Here is a 14,941-nt window from a genome sequence, read left to right as displayed (position 1 = left end):
GAGGTTAAGCAGAAGGTCTGGGTTATAGTACAGGAAGGTATTTTCTGACTGTAGTGGAAATAATTAGTTCAGGTACTTTAGTCTTACAGAGAACTTAGGGGACAGAGGTTGACTGTTCAGTAACCTAGACTGTGATAAGGCAGTTGGTAAGCTCTCTGTGGAAGGAACTGTAGGTAATTTCATGTTTCTCCCTAGAATGCACTTAGGAGCAGCACTGTGAATCTTTAATTCAATGTTGATACTCGTTCCGTGTCACTACAACACATTTACATTTATGAAAGCATGTAGAAACAAGGACAGAAGGCTGTTGTGGCTGGGTTCCACATCCGTGGACCAGCCAACTCTTGATGGCAGCTCTTCTAAAGTCATGGGACTGAACGTGCACAGTTTTGTCCCTGTCCTTATTCCTAAGCAGTACTGTGCAGTACACAGCACTGACATTGTCTTAGGTACTTCAGGCCATCGGAGAGGCTTTCAAGACTGTGGCTAAGTTGTGTGCAGTGCCCCGCCATGTATATGAGGAACATTAGCATCCACAGGGTCTGGGACTAATCCCCCATGGGTGCTGAGGGACACTTGAGAAGTTTTACATTTATTTCTGTCTTTAAAGTCTTAAGAGTATGAAAGTGATTTAACCTTTTTGGTGCCAAGTCCCTTTTCTCGGTAGTAGAGAAAACATCTGCCCGCCTCTCATATAGACTGTCTAAAGAATCAGTCAGGACAAGCACTGAGAAGTCACCAATCCCAGATGATACTGTTCTCTGTATGTGGAGGGACAGCTGTGGCAGTTCTGTGATTACAGTCTGCCTTTGCGTACCCAAACAGTCCTCACCTTTCAACTCGGCTGGCTGCAGACCAGATGAATAACTGGTTTCAGCACTGTTCAGAGCAGCCTGAGTTATGCTGCTGCTGGTTTTCTGTTGGGAATTTCACCTACTCACATGGAAAACTAAGCTAGAGATTATTGGGCTTCCTAGAGAAATAGAGTTGGTTTGTTTTGTTGTTGGTCTAACCTGGGGACTTTGTACATGCTCTAACACTGAGTTGCGTGCCCAGCTGTTGCTTTTTAGGGACAGTTTCACTGTGTACTTGGCTGGTCATGTACTCTGGGTCCTTCTGCCTCGGCCTGCTAAGTACTGGGCTACAGCACCACATGTAACTTCGTGAGCAGCCTGTAAGTCATTTGCTTTGCTTAGCCACTCGGGTCACTGGTTTTTTTTTCCTTTTCAGTAAACCAGGGGCATCGAGTTGGTTTTTCCTTTATTCAGCACTGTCTTAGTATGCATGCACCTAGCATGTACTAGGTACTGTTCTATGCACTAAAGTTTCAGCACTGAACAAAACATCTGTTTTCTACCACCATTGCATGTACACTCCTGGCTGTGAGGCAAGCATTAACTTAAAAAGTAAACATGTGATCCAGTTGTAGCTGTGATGAGCACTGGAATTACAAGTCTACGATGCTGTGATGAGGGGGATTTAATCCAGGCAGGGAGATTGTTTTAAAGCATTCTTGAGCGCAGCCGCTGTCTGAAAGAAAGAGTCTTCCAAGACAGAGGAGCATGTCCAAAGACCCATAAATGGAAGCAGTGTGGTATATAAAGGGATTCATAGAAGGCCATTGTGGGTAGAGCGGGAGGGCGAGGAAGACAGCTGAGCAGGACTTGGCATTCAGGGCCTTACGCCATGTGAAGGAGGCTTGTATTCAGGATGGAAATTTTCTCAAGTGATTTGAGCCAGGAAGTTGACATGAGCATATGAATTAAATCCTCAAGTAAATATTAGGGGTTGCTCTTAAAATTAGCCTCATGAATTTTTAAGAGCTTTGAGCAAAATTTATTCATCATCACTCAAATTTATTATTAACATTTTTGTTAGAGGATTGTGTTAAAACTGAAGTTCTATTCTTCAGGAATTAGGTGTTTGGGGATCGTCAGCAAGCAGGTATAGCCATCACTGTGAGAACAGTTTTCTGGTAACAGGAGGTGTAAGTATCCTGGCTTTTCTGCCGTTGACACTTAGAAATGTGCCTTGTCTAATCTCACTGTAGCTCTTAAAATGATGATCAAGTTTTCAATTCCTTTTCAAGAAATTGCCCCTTTCAAAGGCATGAGAGAGGTCTCGTTTGGGTTTCTAATATTTGTTTTTCCAATTTTCCCTTTTAACTCAAATTTTATTTTAAAGTTTTATTGTTTATTTCAATTTGAGTGCAAAGGTTTTATGGAGTATACTTTAAAGCAGATAAAACTGGATTCTGGTTCTCATCCCTTACAAAATGATCAGACATGATTGTTAGTGCATGTCACATCTTAGCAGAACACAGATGCTCCATCACAGATTTCTCAGGAACACCTGTGGGCCTAGTGAACTGGAGGCAGTAAAGCAGAAGCAAAGCCCCAGGCTGGGGCCAGGCTTTCTGGGTCAGTCAGCTCAGACCCCAGAGCTTTTGGAGTCTCATTCTGTACCATACCCATTAAGGACACAAAGCACTCCCAGTACCCACAAATGCCAGCAGCCAGTGGCAGCTCCTCTTCACGATTGTTTCAGATGTCACCAGTCATGAGGTCCTCCAGTAAGGTCACACAGTGGTTTGGGGGTTTGTTTGGTATATTTGTAGCTCACTGTGATTTTTTTTTCCCTAGGAGAAATTGTTGTAAATGAAGTCAATTTTGTGAGAAAATGCATCGCAACAGACACAAGCCAGTATGATTTGTGGGGAAAGTTGATATGCAGTAACTTCAAAATCTCCTTTATTACAGATGACCCAATGCCATTGCAGGTATTTATTTATGTACTGTTTAGTTTTGTTAAGGCTTTAACTCTAAGTGGAATGTATTGTTATATAAATAAGAGAGGTGGAAAATTGTGAAAAATTATCAATGAATCATTAATGTTGGAAATATACTCTATAAAATGGTGTTGATAGATTTAACAAGAGGATTAAATTTGTGTGGGTAGGTAAGGAATGATGGATCTGGGAAGAGTCAGGGAGGATGAATATGATCAAAATACATTGTACAAAAATCTCAAAGAACTAACAAAAATAATTTTAAAAAATCAAAATATAGTGAAGGAGAATGTCACAACTTGCTCAAGAAAGAGTGGGTTTTGTGATTTTGGGTTTGTTTTCTTATGTTGTAGTATTAGAGATCAGACTAGGGTCTTTGAACATGTTTGCTGTTGAGCTACATTCCCATTCCAGAGTCCCACTGTGTAGCTCAGGCTGGCTTTGAACTCTTGATCTTCCTGCCTCTGCCTCCCAAGAACTTGATTACCCCTCACACTAGGCTGAGATGATTTTACGTACTCTCCTTCATTTTTCCTCTGGGATTCCTGGTGATATGTCCTTTTCACTAAGGGAGTTATTTCTTTTCCTCCACTTTTAGAAATGTGTTTCTAAAAACAAATGTTCTTTTTGACTAATCATAAAGAGAAAAATTCAGTTATTTGGCATATAATATTATAAATGTTGAACATTTTACTGATTTATTTGTTTATTTTCTAACTAATTAGCTCTTTTTCCAGAAACTTGAATTCTACTTTCTAGTGTATAGTTAAGAGTGAAAAAATATTGACTAAATGTTTCTTTAATAACCCAAGCATTTCTTTGAGTGATTTGTGTGTAAGCATGTTTTATTTCATGTAGTCATTCACTAATTTTCCAGTATTTTCTGTATATTCTTGTATGTATTAATCTTCTGAATTATCCTTAGACTAAATTTAAGGTACTAGCAATGTTTGATATGCAGGGAGACAAGCTCTTCTGATATGGACTTGAGTTTTCCGGTTGTCTTTGGCTTCATGAATGCTCTCTGGCCCCAGACTTCACTGAGCAGGAGAAACCCGAAATCCAGGTCCAGTGATAATCAGTGCCTTGCTGACAGCAGTGTTTCAGTTTGGAAATGATCAGGAAGTATTTTCCAGGAGGCGTAAACAGTGGACTGACGCTCATCAAAAGCCTTCTCTGCCACTTTCTCTTTCTTCTCTCTGCCCACTACTGTCCTTCTACAGGGTCTCATGTACCCCTGGCTGGCTTCACTTCCATGTGTAGTTGAGAATGGAGTTCCGATCCTCTTGCCGCTACCTCCTGAATCCTGGAATTACAGATGTGTTCCACCTTGCCAGAATATTATTCGGTGCTAGCTATCAAACCCAAGACTCCTACCTACATCCCCAGCCCCAAATCCTTTTCTAAGGTTGTGTACATGGGAAACTGAGGCAGGAGAATCACAGTTTTAAGGTGAACCTGAGCCAGCTCCTATCTCTAAACAAAACAAACAAAAAAATTTTAGTCATCATTATGTTCTAAATAGTCACTTCCTACACTAACTCTCTTATAAAAATCAAATATGATTTTACTCACTAAATTCTGATGACCTAAGAGCTCCCTTTCTTTTATTATCTTGTGGCCAATTCATCTAGAGCTAGGATGCACTTATTTGCCTATAAAGAATTGATCATATTACATCTCTCAGATATTATAGTAGCATTGTGGTTTATTTTTTAATTTCCTTCTGTTAGAATAAAAGTGAGGGGGTAGGTGTGGCAACCTATGCCTGTAATCCTTGCATACAGTAGTTGAGGCTAAAGAGTTCTCAGGGGTTAAAAGTCAGCCTGGGCTACCTCATGAAACCCTGTCTCAAAACTCAAAGTACATGTGCCCTCTCCACTTCCTCCTAATGTGTGCTGTGAGATGCTGTTCTCTGTGGATGGATGGCCCTTGTTGTGCAGCAAAGGTTTGTGTTCCTTGACAATAGTATACTGAGTTTCTTATCACATTAAAAGTAAGGCTTGCTACTACCATTTCGAGGTCATTGAGAAAAGAATTCACATTAATATCATCTTTTATTTCAGAAATTCCATTACAGAAACCTTCTTCTTGGAGAACATGATGTCCCTTTGACATGTATCGAGCAGATCGTCACAGGTATGCAGTATTCTGCGTGTGCTCTCTAAATGTTGAAGCTGCATGTGATAGCTGGGCTTAGAGGAGCCTCAGCTCCTGGGGAGGCTGAGGCAGAAGTGTCTCTTGAGTGCCGGAGCCCAAAGCTGTCCTGGGAAGCACAGTGAGATTATTTCATGAAATGGAATGGGGCTCTAGAAGCTGACTGAAATCCAGAAGTAGTCCTTGAAGGGCCATAGTCCCAAATATTTGAGGTGGAATTTTATTTCTGTAGACTTGCTTATATATTTATACCTTTTAAGTCCCAAGAACTCAACAAACAGAGAAGTGAAGAAATCCTTATAAAATGAAGATACGATTTTTTTAATTTATAAATTATGGTCTCTTTTTAATTAAAAATTCAATCATTAAATGTATCAATGCAAGGTCTTCTAAAATATCACCAAAATCATCAGCTAACCCTCCACAGTTCTAGGAGCTGCAGGTAGATATGAAAAGTCAGGACGCAGCGTCCGGCCATGGGGTCTGCTCCAGCAACAGTCTCTGCTGGGAAGGTGTTTAAGAATGCTAAGGAGCACAGAACAGAACTTTGTCACATTCTCCCCACCCCCTTTGTTTTCTTCCTAAGTGAATGACCACAAGAGGAAGCAGAAAGTCCTAGGTCCCAACCAGAAGCTGAAATTTAACCCAACGGAGTTAATAATTTATTGTAAAGATTTCCGAATTGTCAGATTTCGCTTCGATGAATCGGGTCCTGAAAGTGCCAAAAAGGTAATCCTGTTAAGTGTTATCCAATTCTGAATTCTATACTATTTTACTATTTTTAGTTATGTGGAAGTTGTTTTTAAATGTACGTATTGTTATTTCCTTTACGGTGCATGTGTATGCATGAGCACACGTGGCGGTCAGAGGACCAGTTACTGTAGTTGGGCCTCCTTCCATCATGTGAATCCCAAGGATAAAACTCAAGTCCTGTGGCCTGGCTGGAAATGCCTTTACCTGCTGGAGGCCTTGCATACATTTCTTAATTGCTCAGATGTTTTTAGGGGAAGTTATTAGCTGTCTCTTTAAGTACAGTTAAAGCCAAGAATATTAAGGGAATTATTTTCTCGTATTAGTTTATAGCTACTTTAAAGTGATCTATGTATTTTTATCAGCTACTAAAATATTAAAGACTTATATAGAAATAAGCACACTTTCTGCTTTTTGACTATGCTAGCCAGTTTCTTTCTTAGTTTAAAAAAAAGTTGAAAAGTTGGAGATCTACTATAATTGCAATTAGTGAGGCATTTAGTTTAGTACCAGAGAACTTTGTGAACCAAGTGAAAGCTAGGCTCTGGCTTCATAAGGGTTGGGTGAATGTGTAGTTGTAGAAGGGAGACAGTGATTATTAGTGGTTAAGGAGACCCTCATGAATTAATTTTACTCTCCAGAGGCAACTCAAAGATAGACACTTTCTAATTGACTTATTTCTTTCTTGAGTTCCAGGGAATGTTTAATATTTCCTCTCGCAGTAAAAGTCAAGAGCAGAAACCATTTCTTTGGTTCCTTGCTTTAGCTTTGTCAGTAGGATGAAGCTGGTAGGATGCATCTGTTATGATGCATAAGATACAGAAAGTGATGAGAATCCCAGGAGAAAGCCTGCTCCCCTGTAGCAGGACCAGAGCAGCAGTGTCCTAACAGACTAGGACGTCAGTGTCCTCATGGACCAGGACTCACAGTGCCCTAACAGACTAGGACTCACAGTGTCCTAACAGACTAGGACTCACAGTGTCCTAACAGACTAGGACTCACAGTGTCCTAACAGACTAGGACTCCAGTGTCCTCATGGACCAGGACTCCAGTGTCCTCATGGACCAGGACTCCAGTGTCCTCATGGACCAGGACTCACAGTGTCCTAACAGACCAGGACTCACAGAGTCCTCATGGACCAGGACTCACAGTGTCCTAACAGACTAGGACTCAGAGTGTCCTCATGGACCAGGACTCCAGTGTCCTGATGGACCAGGACTCCAGTGTCCTCATGGACCAAGACTCCAGTGTCCTGATGGACCAGGACTCCAGTGTCCTGATGGACCAGGACTCCAGGGTCCTGATGGACCAGGACTCCAGGGTCCTCATGGACCAGGACTCCAGTGTCCTCATGGACCAGGACTCCAGTGTCCTTATGGACCAGGACTCACAGTGTCCTCATGGACCAGGACTCCAGTGTCCTCATGGACCAGGACTCCAGTGTCCTCATGGACCAGGACTCCAGGGTCCTCATGGACCAGGACTCGTGTCCTCATGGACCAGGACTCCAGTGTCCTCATGGACCAGGACTCACAGTGTCCTCATGGACCAGGACTCCAGTGTCCTCATGGACCAGGACTCCAGTGTCCTCATGGACCAGGACTCCAGTGTCCTCATGGACCAGGACTCCAGTGTCCTCATGGACCAGGACTCCAGTGTCCTCATGGACCAGGACTCCAGTGTCCTCATGGACCAGGACTCACAGTGTCCTCATGGACCAGGACTCACAGTGTCCTCGTGGACCAGGACTCACAGTGCTAGCCTACCAGTGGTGCATTTGTTTTTCATGCTCAGCAGACTGCAGTAAACTTCCTAGTGTTGCCAGTTAAGGCTGTCAGAACTATCTTAAGGCAGCTAGCTGTCTGCATGTCCTTTGGTGAGGAGGTGGGAGACTGGTCATTAGAACTAGAGCCAGCAGTTTCTCCCCTGGAAGGCAAGCATGAGATGGATACCTAAAAATGTATGGCTGCTGGGTCTGTGAGCAGAGTGGCAGTAGTGTGTCCGAGCTACTCTTTCTATCTGCAGCCGACGTGACCATCACATGACCATTCAGCTTGGGAACTTTAAGACTCCTTTCAGTGGCTGGATTCTGCTATTTGTGATTTTGGCATTTTATGTTAGAGTGCCCTTCTTATGTAGAAAGGCTTTAGGACTGGTTAGGTAGAACACTACAAATAAAATATTTAATCAAGTCCCTTTCTCAAGCTTAAATATGTACTTGTAATTTCATTGACCAAGGAAATTCAAACCTACCTATGAAAACGATCACTGTGATGTGCAGCATGTTGAGAGTAGGGATACCATGGGACTTGTGAGCTTGTGTTAATAGAGTGTTTTGCCTAAGAAATCTAGTTTTCTTTCAGAAAGTTTAAAGCTCTCCCACTCTTACTATGTTTTTCAGATGACATATTTGGTGAATGGAAGTCAGAGTTACTGGGTTGTTCTGGAGTACTTATTGGTTATGTTTTGGTGTGCATTCTATAAGGAGGTTTTCAGTTTTCAGTTGCTCACATTCTTCTTGGGTGTCCTAGTTAGAGTTTCTATTAAACACCATGACCAAAAGCAAACTGGGGAGGAAAGAGTTTATTTGACTTCTGCTCACTGAAGGAAGTCAGAACAGGAACAGGGAGCAACCTGGAGGCAGGAGCTGATGCAGAGGCCATGGAGGGGTGCTGCTTACTGGCTTGTCTAGCCACTTTCTTATAGAACCCAGGACCACCAGGCCAGGGATGGCTTCCCTGCAATGGGCTGGGCCCTCACCCATCAGTCACTAATTTAGAAAATTTCCTATAGGCTTGTCTACAAGCTGATTTTTTTTCTTTTTTCTTTTTTCTTTTTTTTTTGAGACAGGGTTTGTCTGTGTAGTTTTGGTGCCTTTCCTGGATCTCGCTCTGTAGACCAGGCTGGCCTCAAACTCACAGAGATCTGGCTCTGCCTCCCGAGTGCTGGGATTAAAGGTGTGCGCCACCACTGCCCGGCCTACAAGCTGACCTTATGGAGACATTTTCTTAACTGAGTTTCCGTCCCCTCAGATGACCTTAGCTTGTGTCCAGTTGACATGAAATTATCCAGCACTGGATGAGGGGAGGGTGTCATTGGATATTCACAATGTGCTAGGTTTCCAAGACAGAAAGGAAGGGCAGGATGTGGCTTCTTTCCCTGAAGAGTGCAAGTCTAGTCAGGATGAGGCAGGGACAGACGAGTGTGAAGGAGCAGCCACGCTGGTGAGTGTCAAAGCCAAGCTTCTGACAAACCCTTTCCCAGTGTCTTACAAAGAAAGGACCACTGGGCCCCAAGTGGCCCTCCTTGTCTTCTGTGCAGTACTGAGAAAGATGAGGGGGAAGGAAGCAGAGGAAATAAAACAATAGGAATCTTCTGACTTACGTGGTTTAAATACAGAGTTGTAAATGGCTGGCAAAATTTAAATTTCAAGTGAAGGTTTTTGTGTCAATTCAGAAGGAGCTGACCCCATGACATATACCTGCAGTCCCAGTCACTTAGTAGACTGAGACCAGAGGATCTTGAGTTCAAGGTCAGCCTGTGCTGCAAACAGAGATTCCACCTCTGAAAAACAATGAGCCCTGCAGTCTTGACTGCACCCATCCACCGTCCCAGGGATGGTGAAGCAGGAGGATTACCTGAACTCTCCAGGTTCAAGGCTGCTATAGACAACATGGTGAGGCCCTGTCTCTAGGAACAGAAAGCAGGGAGCATCAGTTGGGAAGTGAAGGCTCAGTTGATTTGCTTCCTGGAATCTTTAATGTTAAGTTTCCTATGGGAAATGCTTTGGTTTGTGTGAGTTCTTTTAAAAGGATCAGGTGTACGCTTGGACTTCTGTGATGCATGAACTATGGATTATTTTTGAAACTCTAAAAGTATTTCTATTTTTTGTTTGAAATAGGAATGCTCAGAATATTAGATTGGCTCACTGGTTCACATCTTTTAGCTGTTGCTCTAACACTGGCTGGCTGTCTAACTGGCTCTCTTCAATTGTGTCCTGACTAAATTAGGTTAGTGTGTGCAACTGGATCATAGACAGCATTTTCATCTTCACTATCTCTGTGCTGTCATGGGAAATAATGGTATTGGTGAAGGTCTGTCCAAAGAAAGGAATTGAATGATACAGAATGGACAGTTTCCTCATAGAAACTTTGAACCACCATTTCCTTTTGATGTACTCTTGCTCAAAACTGACGTGTAAAAAAAAATTAATTGAAATATCTTCAGATTATTTTTTAATGATTTGTCACTTTAAAAATACTCGGGTAGATGGATGCATGGTTATTGAATTAAATGTCTGATATCTTTTATTTTCAATTAGAAATGATTTTCGTTCATCTAGTTCAAGAGTAGGGCTGGAGAGATGCTTCCGTAGTTAAAAAGTACCTCTGCTCTTAGAGAGGAACTGAGTTCAGTTCCAAGCACCCATATCAGCCAGCTCATAACTTCCTGTAACTCCAGTTCTAGGGGATTTCATGCTCTTCTAGTCTCTGTGGACATTTCAGGCACACAAACATACACAGTTAAAAAACAAACAAAAAGGTTGGAAAGCCAGGCATAGTTGTACATTCCTGTAATTACAGCATATGGTAAGCTGAAATAGAAGAATACTGAATTCAAAGCCAACCTGAACTGCAGAGTAAAACACTTAAAAAAAAAACAAAACAAATGACCAAAACCAGTCAATGTTGACCTGTGTTTGTGTAGGTCAAAGGTCAACCTCAGGAGCTATCCACCTTGTTCTTTAGACAGGGTGTCTCAGTGACTTGGAGCTTGCCCAGTAGCAGGCTAGGCTGGCCAGCCAGTGAACCTCAAGGATCTACCTAAGTCTCACTCTGCATCTCCAGGATGACAGGTGCACATTACTGTCTCCAGCTCCATGTGCGTGCGTGCGTGCGTGCGTTTGATATAAGGTTTCTTAGTGTAGCCCTGGCCATCCTGGAACTCACACTGTAGACTAAGCTGCCTTGAACTCAGAGATCCACCTGCCTTGGCCTCCCTAGTGCTGGGATCAAAGGTGTGCACCACCACCTGCCTCCACCTCTTGATGTGGTTCTGGAGATCAAACTCTGGGCATTATGTTTATGCAGTAAGCGTTGTGTGTACTAATCTTCTTCACTAGCCCTGGTTTTAGTTTTCTTGACTCAGTCTCACCTTGTAGCCTTGGCTGGCCTGGATCTCACCACGTAGCCCAGGCCGGCTTGAAAGTGGTAATCCTGTCTCAGTCTTCCATATGCTGGTGAGATTGCAGATGTGAGTACACCTGGTTGGGGCTGTCATTTTGCTTGGAACCTGATACTTACTCCTCCTTGGTACTAAGCCACAGAAACGTAGGGAACTTGGATTGCTTGCAAATGTGGTAGAGCTGGAGGTTAATCATCCTTGGATTTGATGTCTCCAGTGCTGTGCTTCAATTGGAAGATAAATCAACTATGGGTTTTTCCTTTAAAAATTATTAATTAGGCAATATTTGTATAATAAGAATAATTTTACATGCAAACGCGATCTTATAAAGTCTTTCAAAGTCTCTTGCAAGTAGAAACCAGGAATTTGGACATAAGCTTTTAAAATAGCGTGTTGGGAAAAGGTCAAAACAGAAGACATCTGGCTTTCTCTCTTCTGTGGGTGTTCCACAGAAACAACATGACTCTCCTCATCAACAGATATGCAAGTGTATATACGCCTGTGCCAGACAATAACGTACACATCCTTATAGTCGCGCTTCTGAACAGCAAATTCAGTTTGTAATACCAGCTCCCCTTCCTTCTCAGAAAAGCAGCAGTTACGGAAGTCACTGAACCAAGTTTTAGTTTCACAGTAGTATTTACTGTCTTTAAGTGTACATGCTGTTTTTTTAGTTTGACAAAACCTCTGTGCTTTCCTACTAGTTAGCCAGGCTGTCGCCACAAGATGCCTGCCTGATTTTTAAAGGAGCTTTAGAAATAGGCTCTGTTGGGTTTTGCTTTACACATGGGATTTGTGCTCTTTTGCTTCATAAACATATCCTATCATTAGTGATCTGTGAATTTCTTCTGTGTCACTGGGCCTATGCAACTGTCTAATTTTCTTAGAAAAAGCAGTAGTCTAGTTATAGTGGTGGAGAGCATTTTCATGATTACACTAGTAACTGATCTATCTGATAGCATGTGTGGGGCTGTCACTGCTAGACACAGTGCTTGTCCAGAGAGTCACAAGTGGTGCTACAGCACGCAGAAGCTTCAGTTTCTTGGGCTCCATCCAGGAAAACTTGGTAAGAGTCATGTTTACTAGATATGCCTGAGAGGAGCAGTGAGCACGGCAGAGGATGTAGCTGCAGTCGGCCAGACACAGTGTATGCAGGATGCTTTTGTCTGACTGTAGATGACTAAGGGGACTTCGGAAAGGTACGAGTTGTCCAGTGAGGAGGGCTGTGCAGTTACATGGAAACCACAGCACATCGCCAAGACAGCCAAGTAATTAGCCAAAAACACAGTTTAGAAGACAGTCCTTAAGTGTAGATTCCTAAAATTCAGGGAAGGCCACAGAGGGACCAGAAAACACGTCTGGCTTCAGGATGTAGTTATGGCAGCATAGCAAAATAGGGCATTCGTGAAAAGTGCAGTAAGAGTGTGTATGAAGTAAACATGGCAATGCAGGCCTTGTCGCAGCGTAGATTGAACAGTTTTGCTGCTAGAAGCCTTCAAGGAAGACTGTTGTGGTTTCTCTTCCTGTTGGGATAAAGGACTCTGACCAGGGCAGGTGAAGGGAGGAAGGGGTTGTTCAGCCCACAGTTCTGGGTTAGGAGCTGGAAGCCAGCATCAGGTCACATTACACATAGTGACAAGAACAGAGAAGTTTGCCTTTCACCTTGTACCGTCCAGGATCCCCTGCCTAGGGAATGGTCATGCCGCAGTTTAGATGGACCTTTGCACATCCATTAACCTAGTCAGGGAGTGTCCAGAGGCTCGTTTCCCAGTGGGTCTAGGTTCTGTTGAGGTGACAGTCAACACTAAACAGCACACAGGTTGGTGTACAGAATAGGAATTGCAAAGAGGAATAGAGTCTTATAAATAGTCTTATAAAATTGTGAGTGGGACCCTTACAGGATGCTCTGTGGTTAGGCACTGAGAAATCAAGGCAATAAAAGTTTTAGAAAGCTTTTCCTTTCATTAAAATCCAGTGATAAGTTTGTCTCCTTGGTTTATGCTTTAACTTTTTATGATAAGAAATGTCATTATCTAGAAGACACTTTAAAATACAGTTTAAGCAACAAGCTGACAGATAGTTAATGGTTAATGGAATTTGCATCAAGACACCACTGATTTGAAATGAGCTGACAATAAACTTTTCTTGCTTGCTCATTGTCAAAAGTATATCATTCTGGTTTATGGTTCACCTCCAAGTCATATATAACCACTTTAAGAAAGACCTTCTACCTTTCTTGCTCTATACATGCCTTAGATTTCTTTTGTCTTCTTTGCTCACTTAGGGCTGTTTTCTTCCTCAGTCTCATCCATGGCTTGTAAGCATGGAACACTGTCCTTCCTTCTATCCAATAGCCTTTGAGGATAGTAGTGTTTCTAGATAGAGTTCCTTTGAAGGCTGGGCATGCTCAGTTGTTAATACTTAAAGCAGTTCAGGTGTTTCCATCATGTCACAGATGAGAAGGCCAAGGCTATGAGAAAAGAACCACCTCACACAAGTGAATTCATACAAGCACTTAGTAGAGCTAGGACTCGGCGTGATTTGTTGGTTTGCTATCCCATGCTTTTCTAGTCTTACCCCAGTTCACTGGAATGCTTTTTAAAAATGTACTTCATCCATGTCTAGATACAGATACTCCTAATTTTCATTTTTTTTTTTTTGTGGCTGTGGTTTAGTTTTTTTTAATCCCTGAAGATTTTTTTTTAAAACCACTAAAATTGAAACTTTGGGTTTTGTTGTTGTTAAGTGGCTACGTTGTTACTGTTGTTTTGGAGAACGCTTCTTTAACTTTCAAGTTTTATTTACGGATAAAATTATTCCACTTAAAAATGAACTCAGCAAATACATACTGAATACTTACAGTGTACTAATTAAAGATTAAACAGTGTCTTGGGGGCACAACAATGAATGAGATACTTGGCCTTAAATAGTTCTTTCATATTTTAGGTGAACAGAAAAACATGTAAATAGTATCTGTAGCCATTGCCCCAGGATGACTCTCCCAGTGGCCAAGCAAGGCCTTATTGTACATTTCATTTAACTAAGTGTGTTAAATTCAAATTCTAAATGTAGAATTTTTCCTAGGTATGCCTTGCAATAGCTCATTATTCCCAGCCAACAGACCTCCAGCTACTCTTTGCATTTGAATATGTTGGGAAAAAATACCACAATTCAGGTAAATATGAAAATACTAAGTATTGTGACTAACTTACATGTGTCCATTTTATTTGTGTGTTTGTTAGAGTTTTAGTGAGTGTAGGAAATAAACACGATGCTCTGGAAGAGCCGCTGTTTGTCAGTGTCTCCTGAGAAGTGCCCAGGCAGCCCTTAGCCCCACTCGAAGGGTAAAGCACCCATTTCACCTGTAGGCACTGGTTTGTATTTTATGCTCTGTATATCTCCTGCTATTTTTACTTGTAGCTTAAGTTTTAAAACTGGCAGAAAACCAAAAGATAGTTGAAAACCACAAAATTTCTGGCAAAATGTGATTTTATATAAAAGCTGAAATGGTTAAAATCTTTTAGAGAACTTTGTTAAGATTTTCAAAATACCGACTTTCTGTTCTGATTAAAATCAATGGAAAGAAGATGAGCATTTGTCAAACTATAGATATATTCTAGATAATTTTGTGGTAAATAGTTTTGTCCACATATCTATGTTTTCTATGACAGCATTAAGAAAAAACCTTAGATTTGATCATGTAATTCTGTTTTAAATAGTGTGTTCTAGATAACGTAATTCCTAACACAGTGACCATGTATCTTCTGTTAGCCTCCTCATGGGTTAGTGGCTGTTCAATGACAGCTACCAGTACACATTCCACCACTGTTGAAAGAAGAAAAATTAATGAAAGATCCACTCGTCCCAGCATGGTCTAGGGCAGTGGTTCTTAATCTGTGGGTCGCAACCCCTTTTGCAAACCTTTATCTCCAAAGTATTTACATTGTGATTCATAACATTAGCAAAAGGCGTTCTGAAGTAACAGTGAAAATAATTTAATGGTTGGGAGTCACTACAACCTGAAGAACTGTATGAAAGGGTCGCAGCATTAGGAAGGCTGAG

The 14,941-nt window shown here is 41.8% G+C and overlaps 1 protein-coding gene across 1 annotated transcript in view; it reads left to right on the top strand.

Moving 5' to 3' along the window:
* Mtmr10 (myotubularin related protein 10) overlaps positions 1-14,941 on the top strand; it is a 55,275-nt gene that overhangs the window by 8,512 nt on the left and 31,822 nt on the right. Inside the window, exons 3-6 of the mRNA XM_028872842.2 lie at positions 2,643-2,779; positions 4,855-4,927; positions 5,532-5,674; positions 13,964-14,054. Of these exons, the coding sequence (XP_028728675.2) occupies positions 2,643-2,779; positions 4,855-4,927; positions 5,532-5,674; positions 13,964-14,054 (444 nt within the window). The remainder of the gene's footprint in view (positions 1-2,642; positions 2,780-4,854; positions 4,928-5,531; positions 5,675-13,963; positions 14,055-14,941) is intronic.

This window comes from Peromyscus leucopus, chromosome 1, assembly GCF_004664715.2.
Source record: "Peromyscus leucopus breed LL Stock chromosome 1, UCI_PerLeu_2.1, whole genome shotgun sequence".
Taxonomy (NCBI): Eukaryota; Metazoa; Chordata; class Mammalia; order Rodentia; family Cricetidae; genus Peromyscus; species Peromyscus leucopus.
This window is presented reverse-complemented; position numbering and strand designations above follow the sequence as displayed.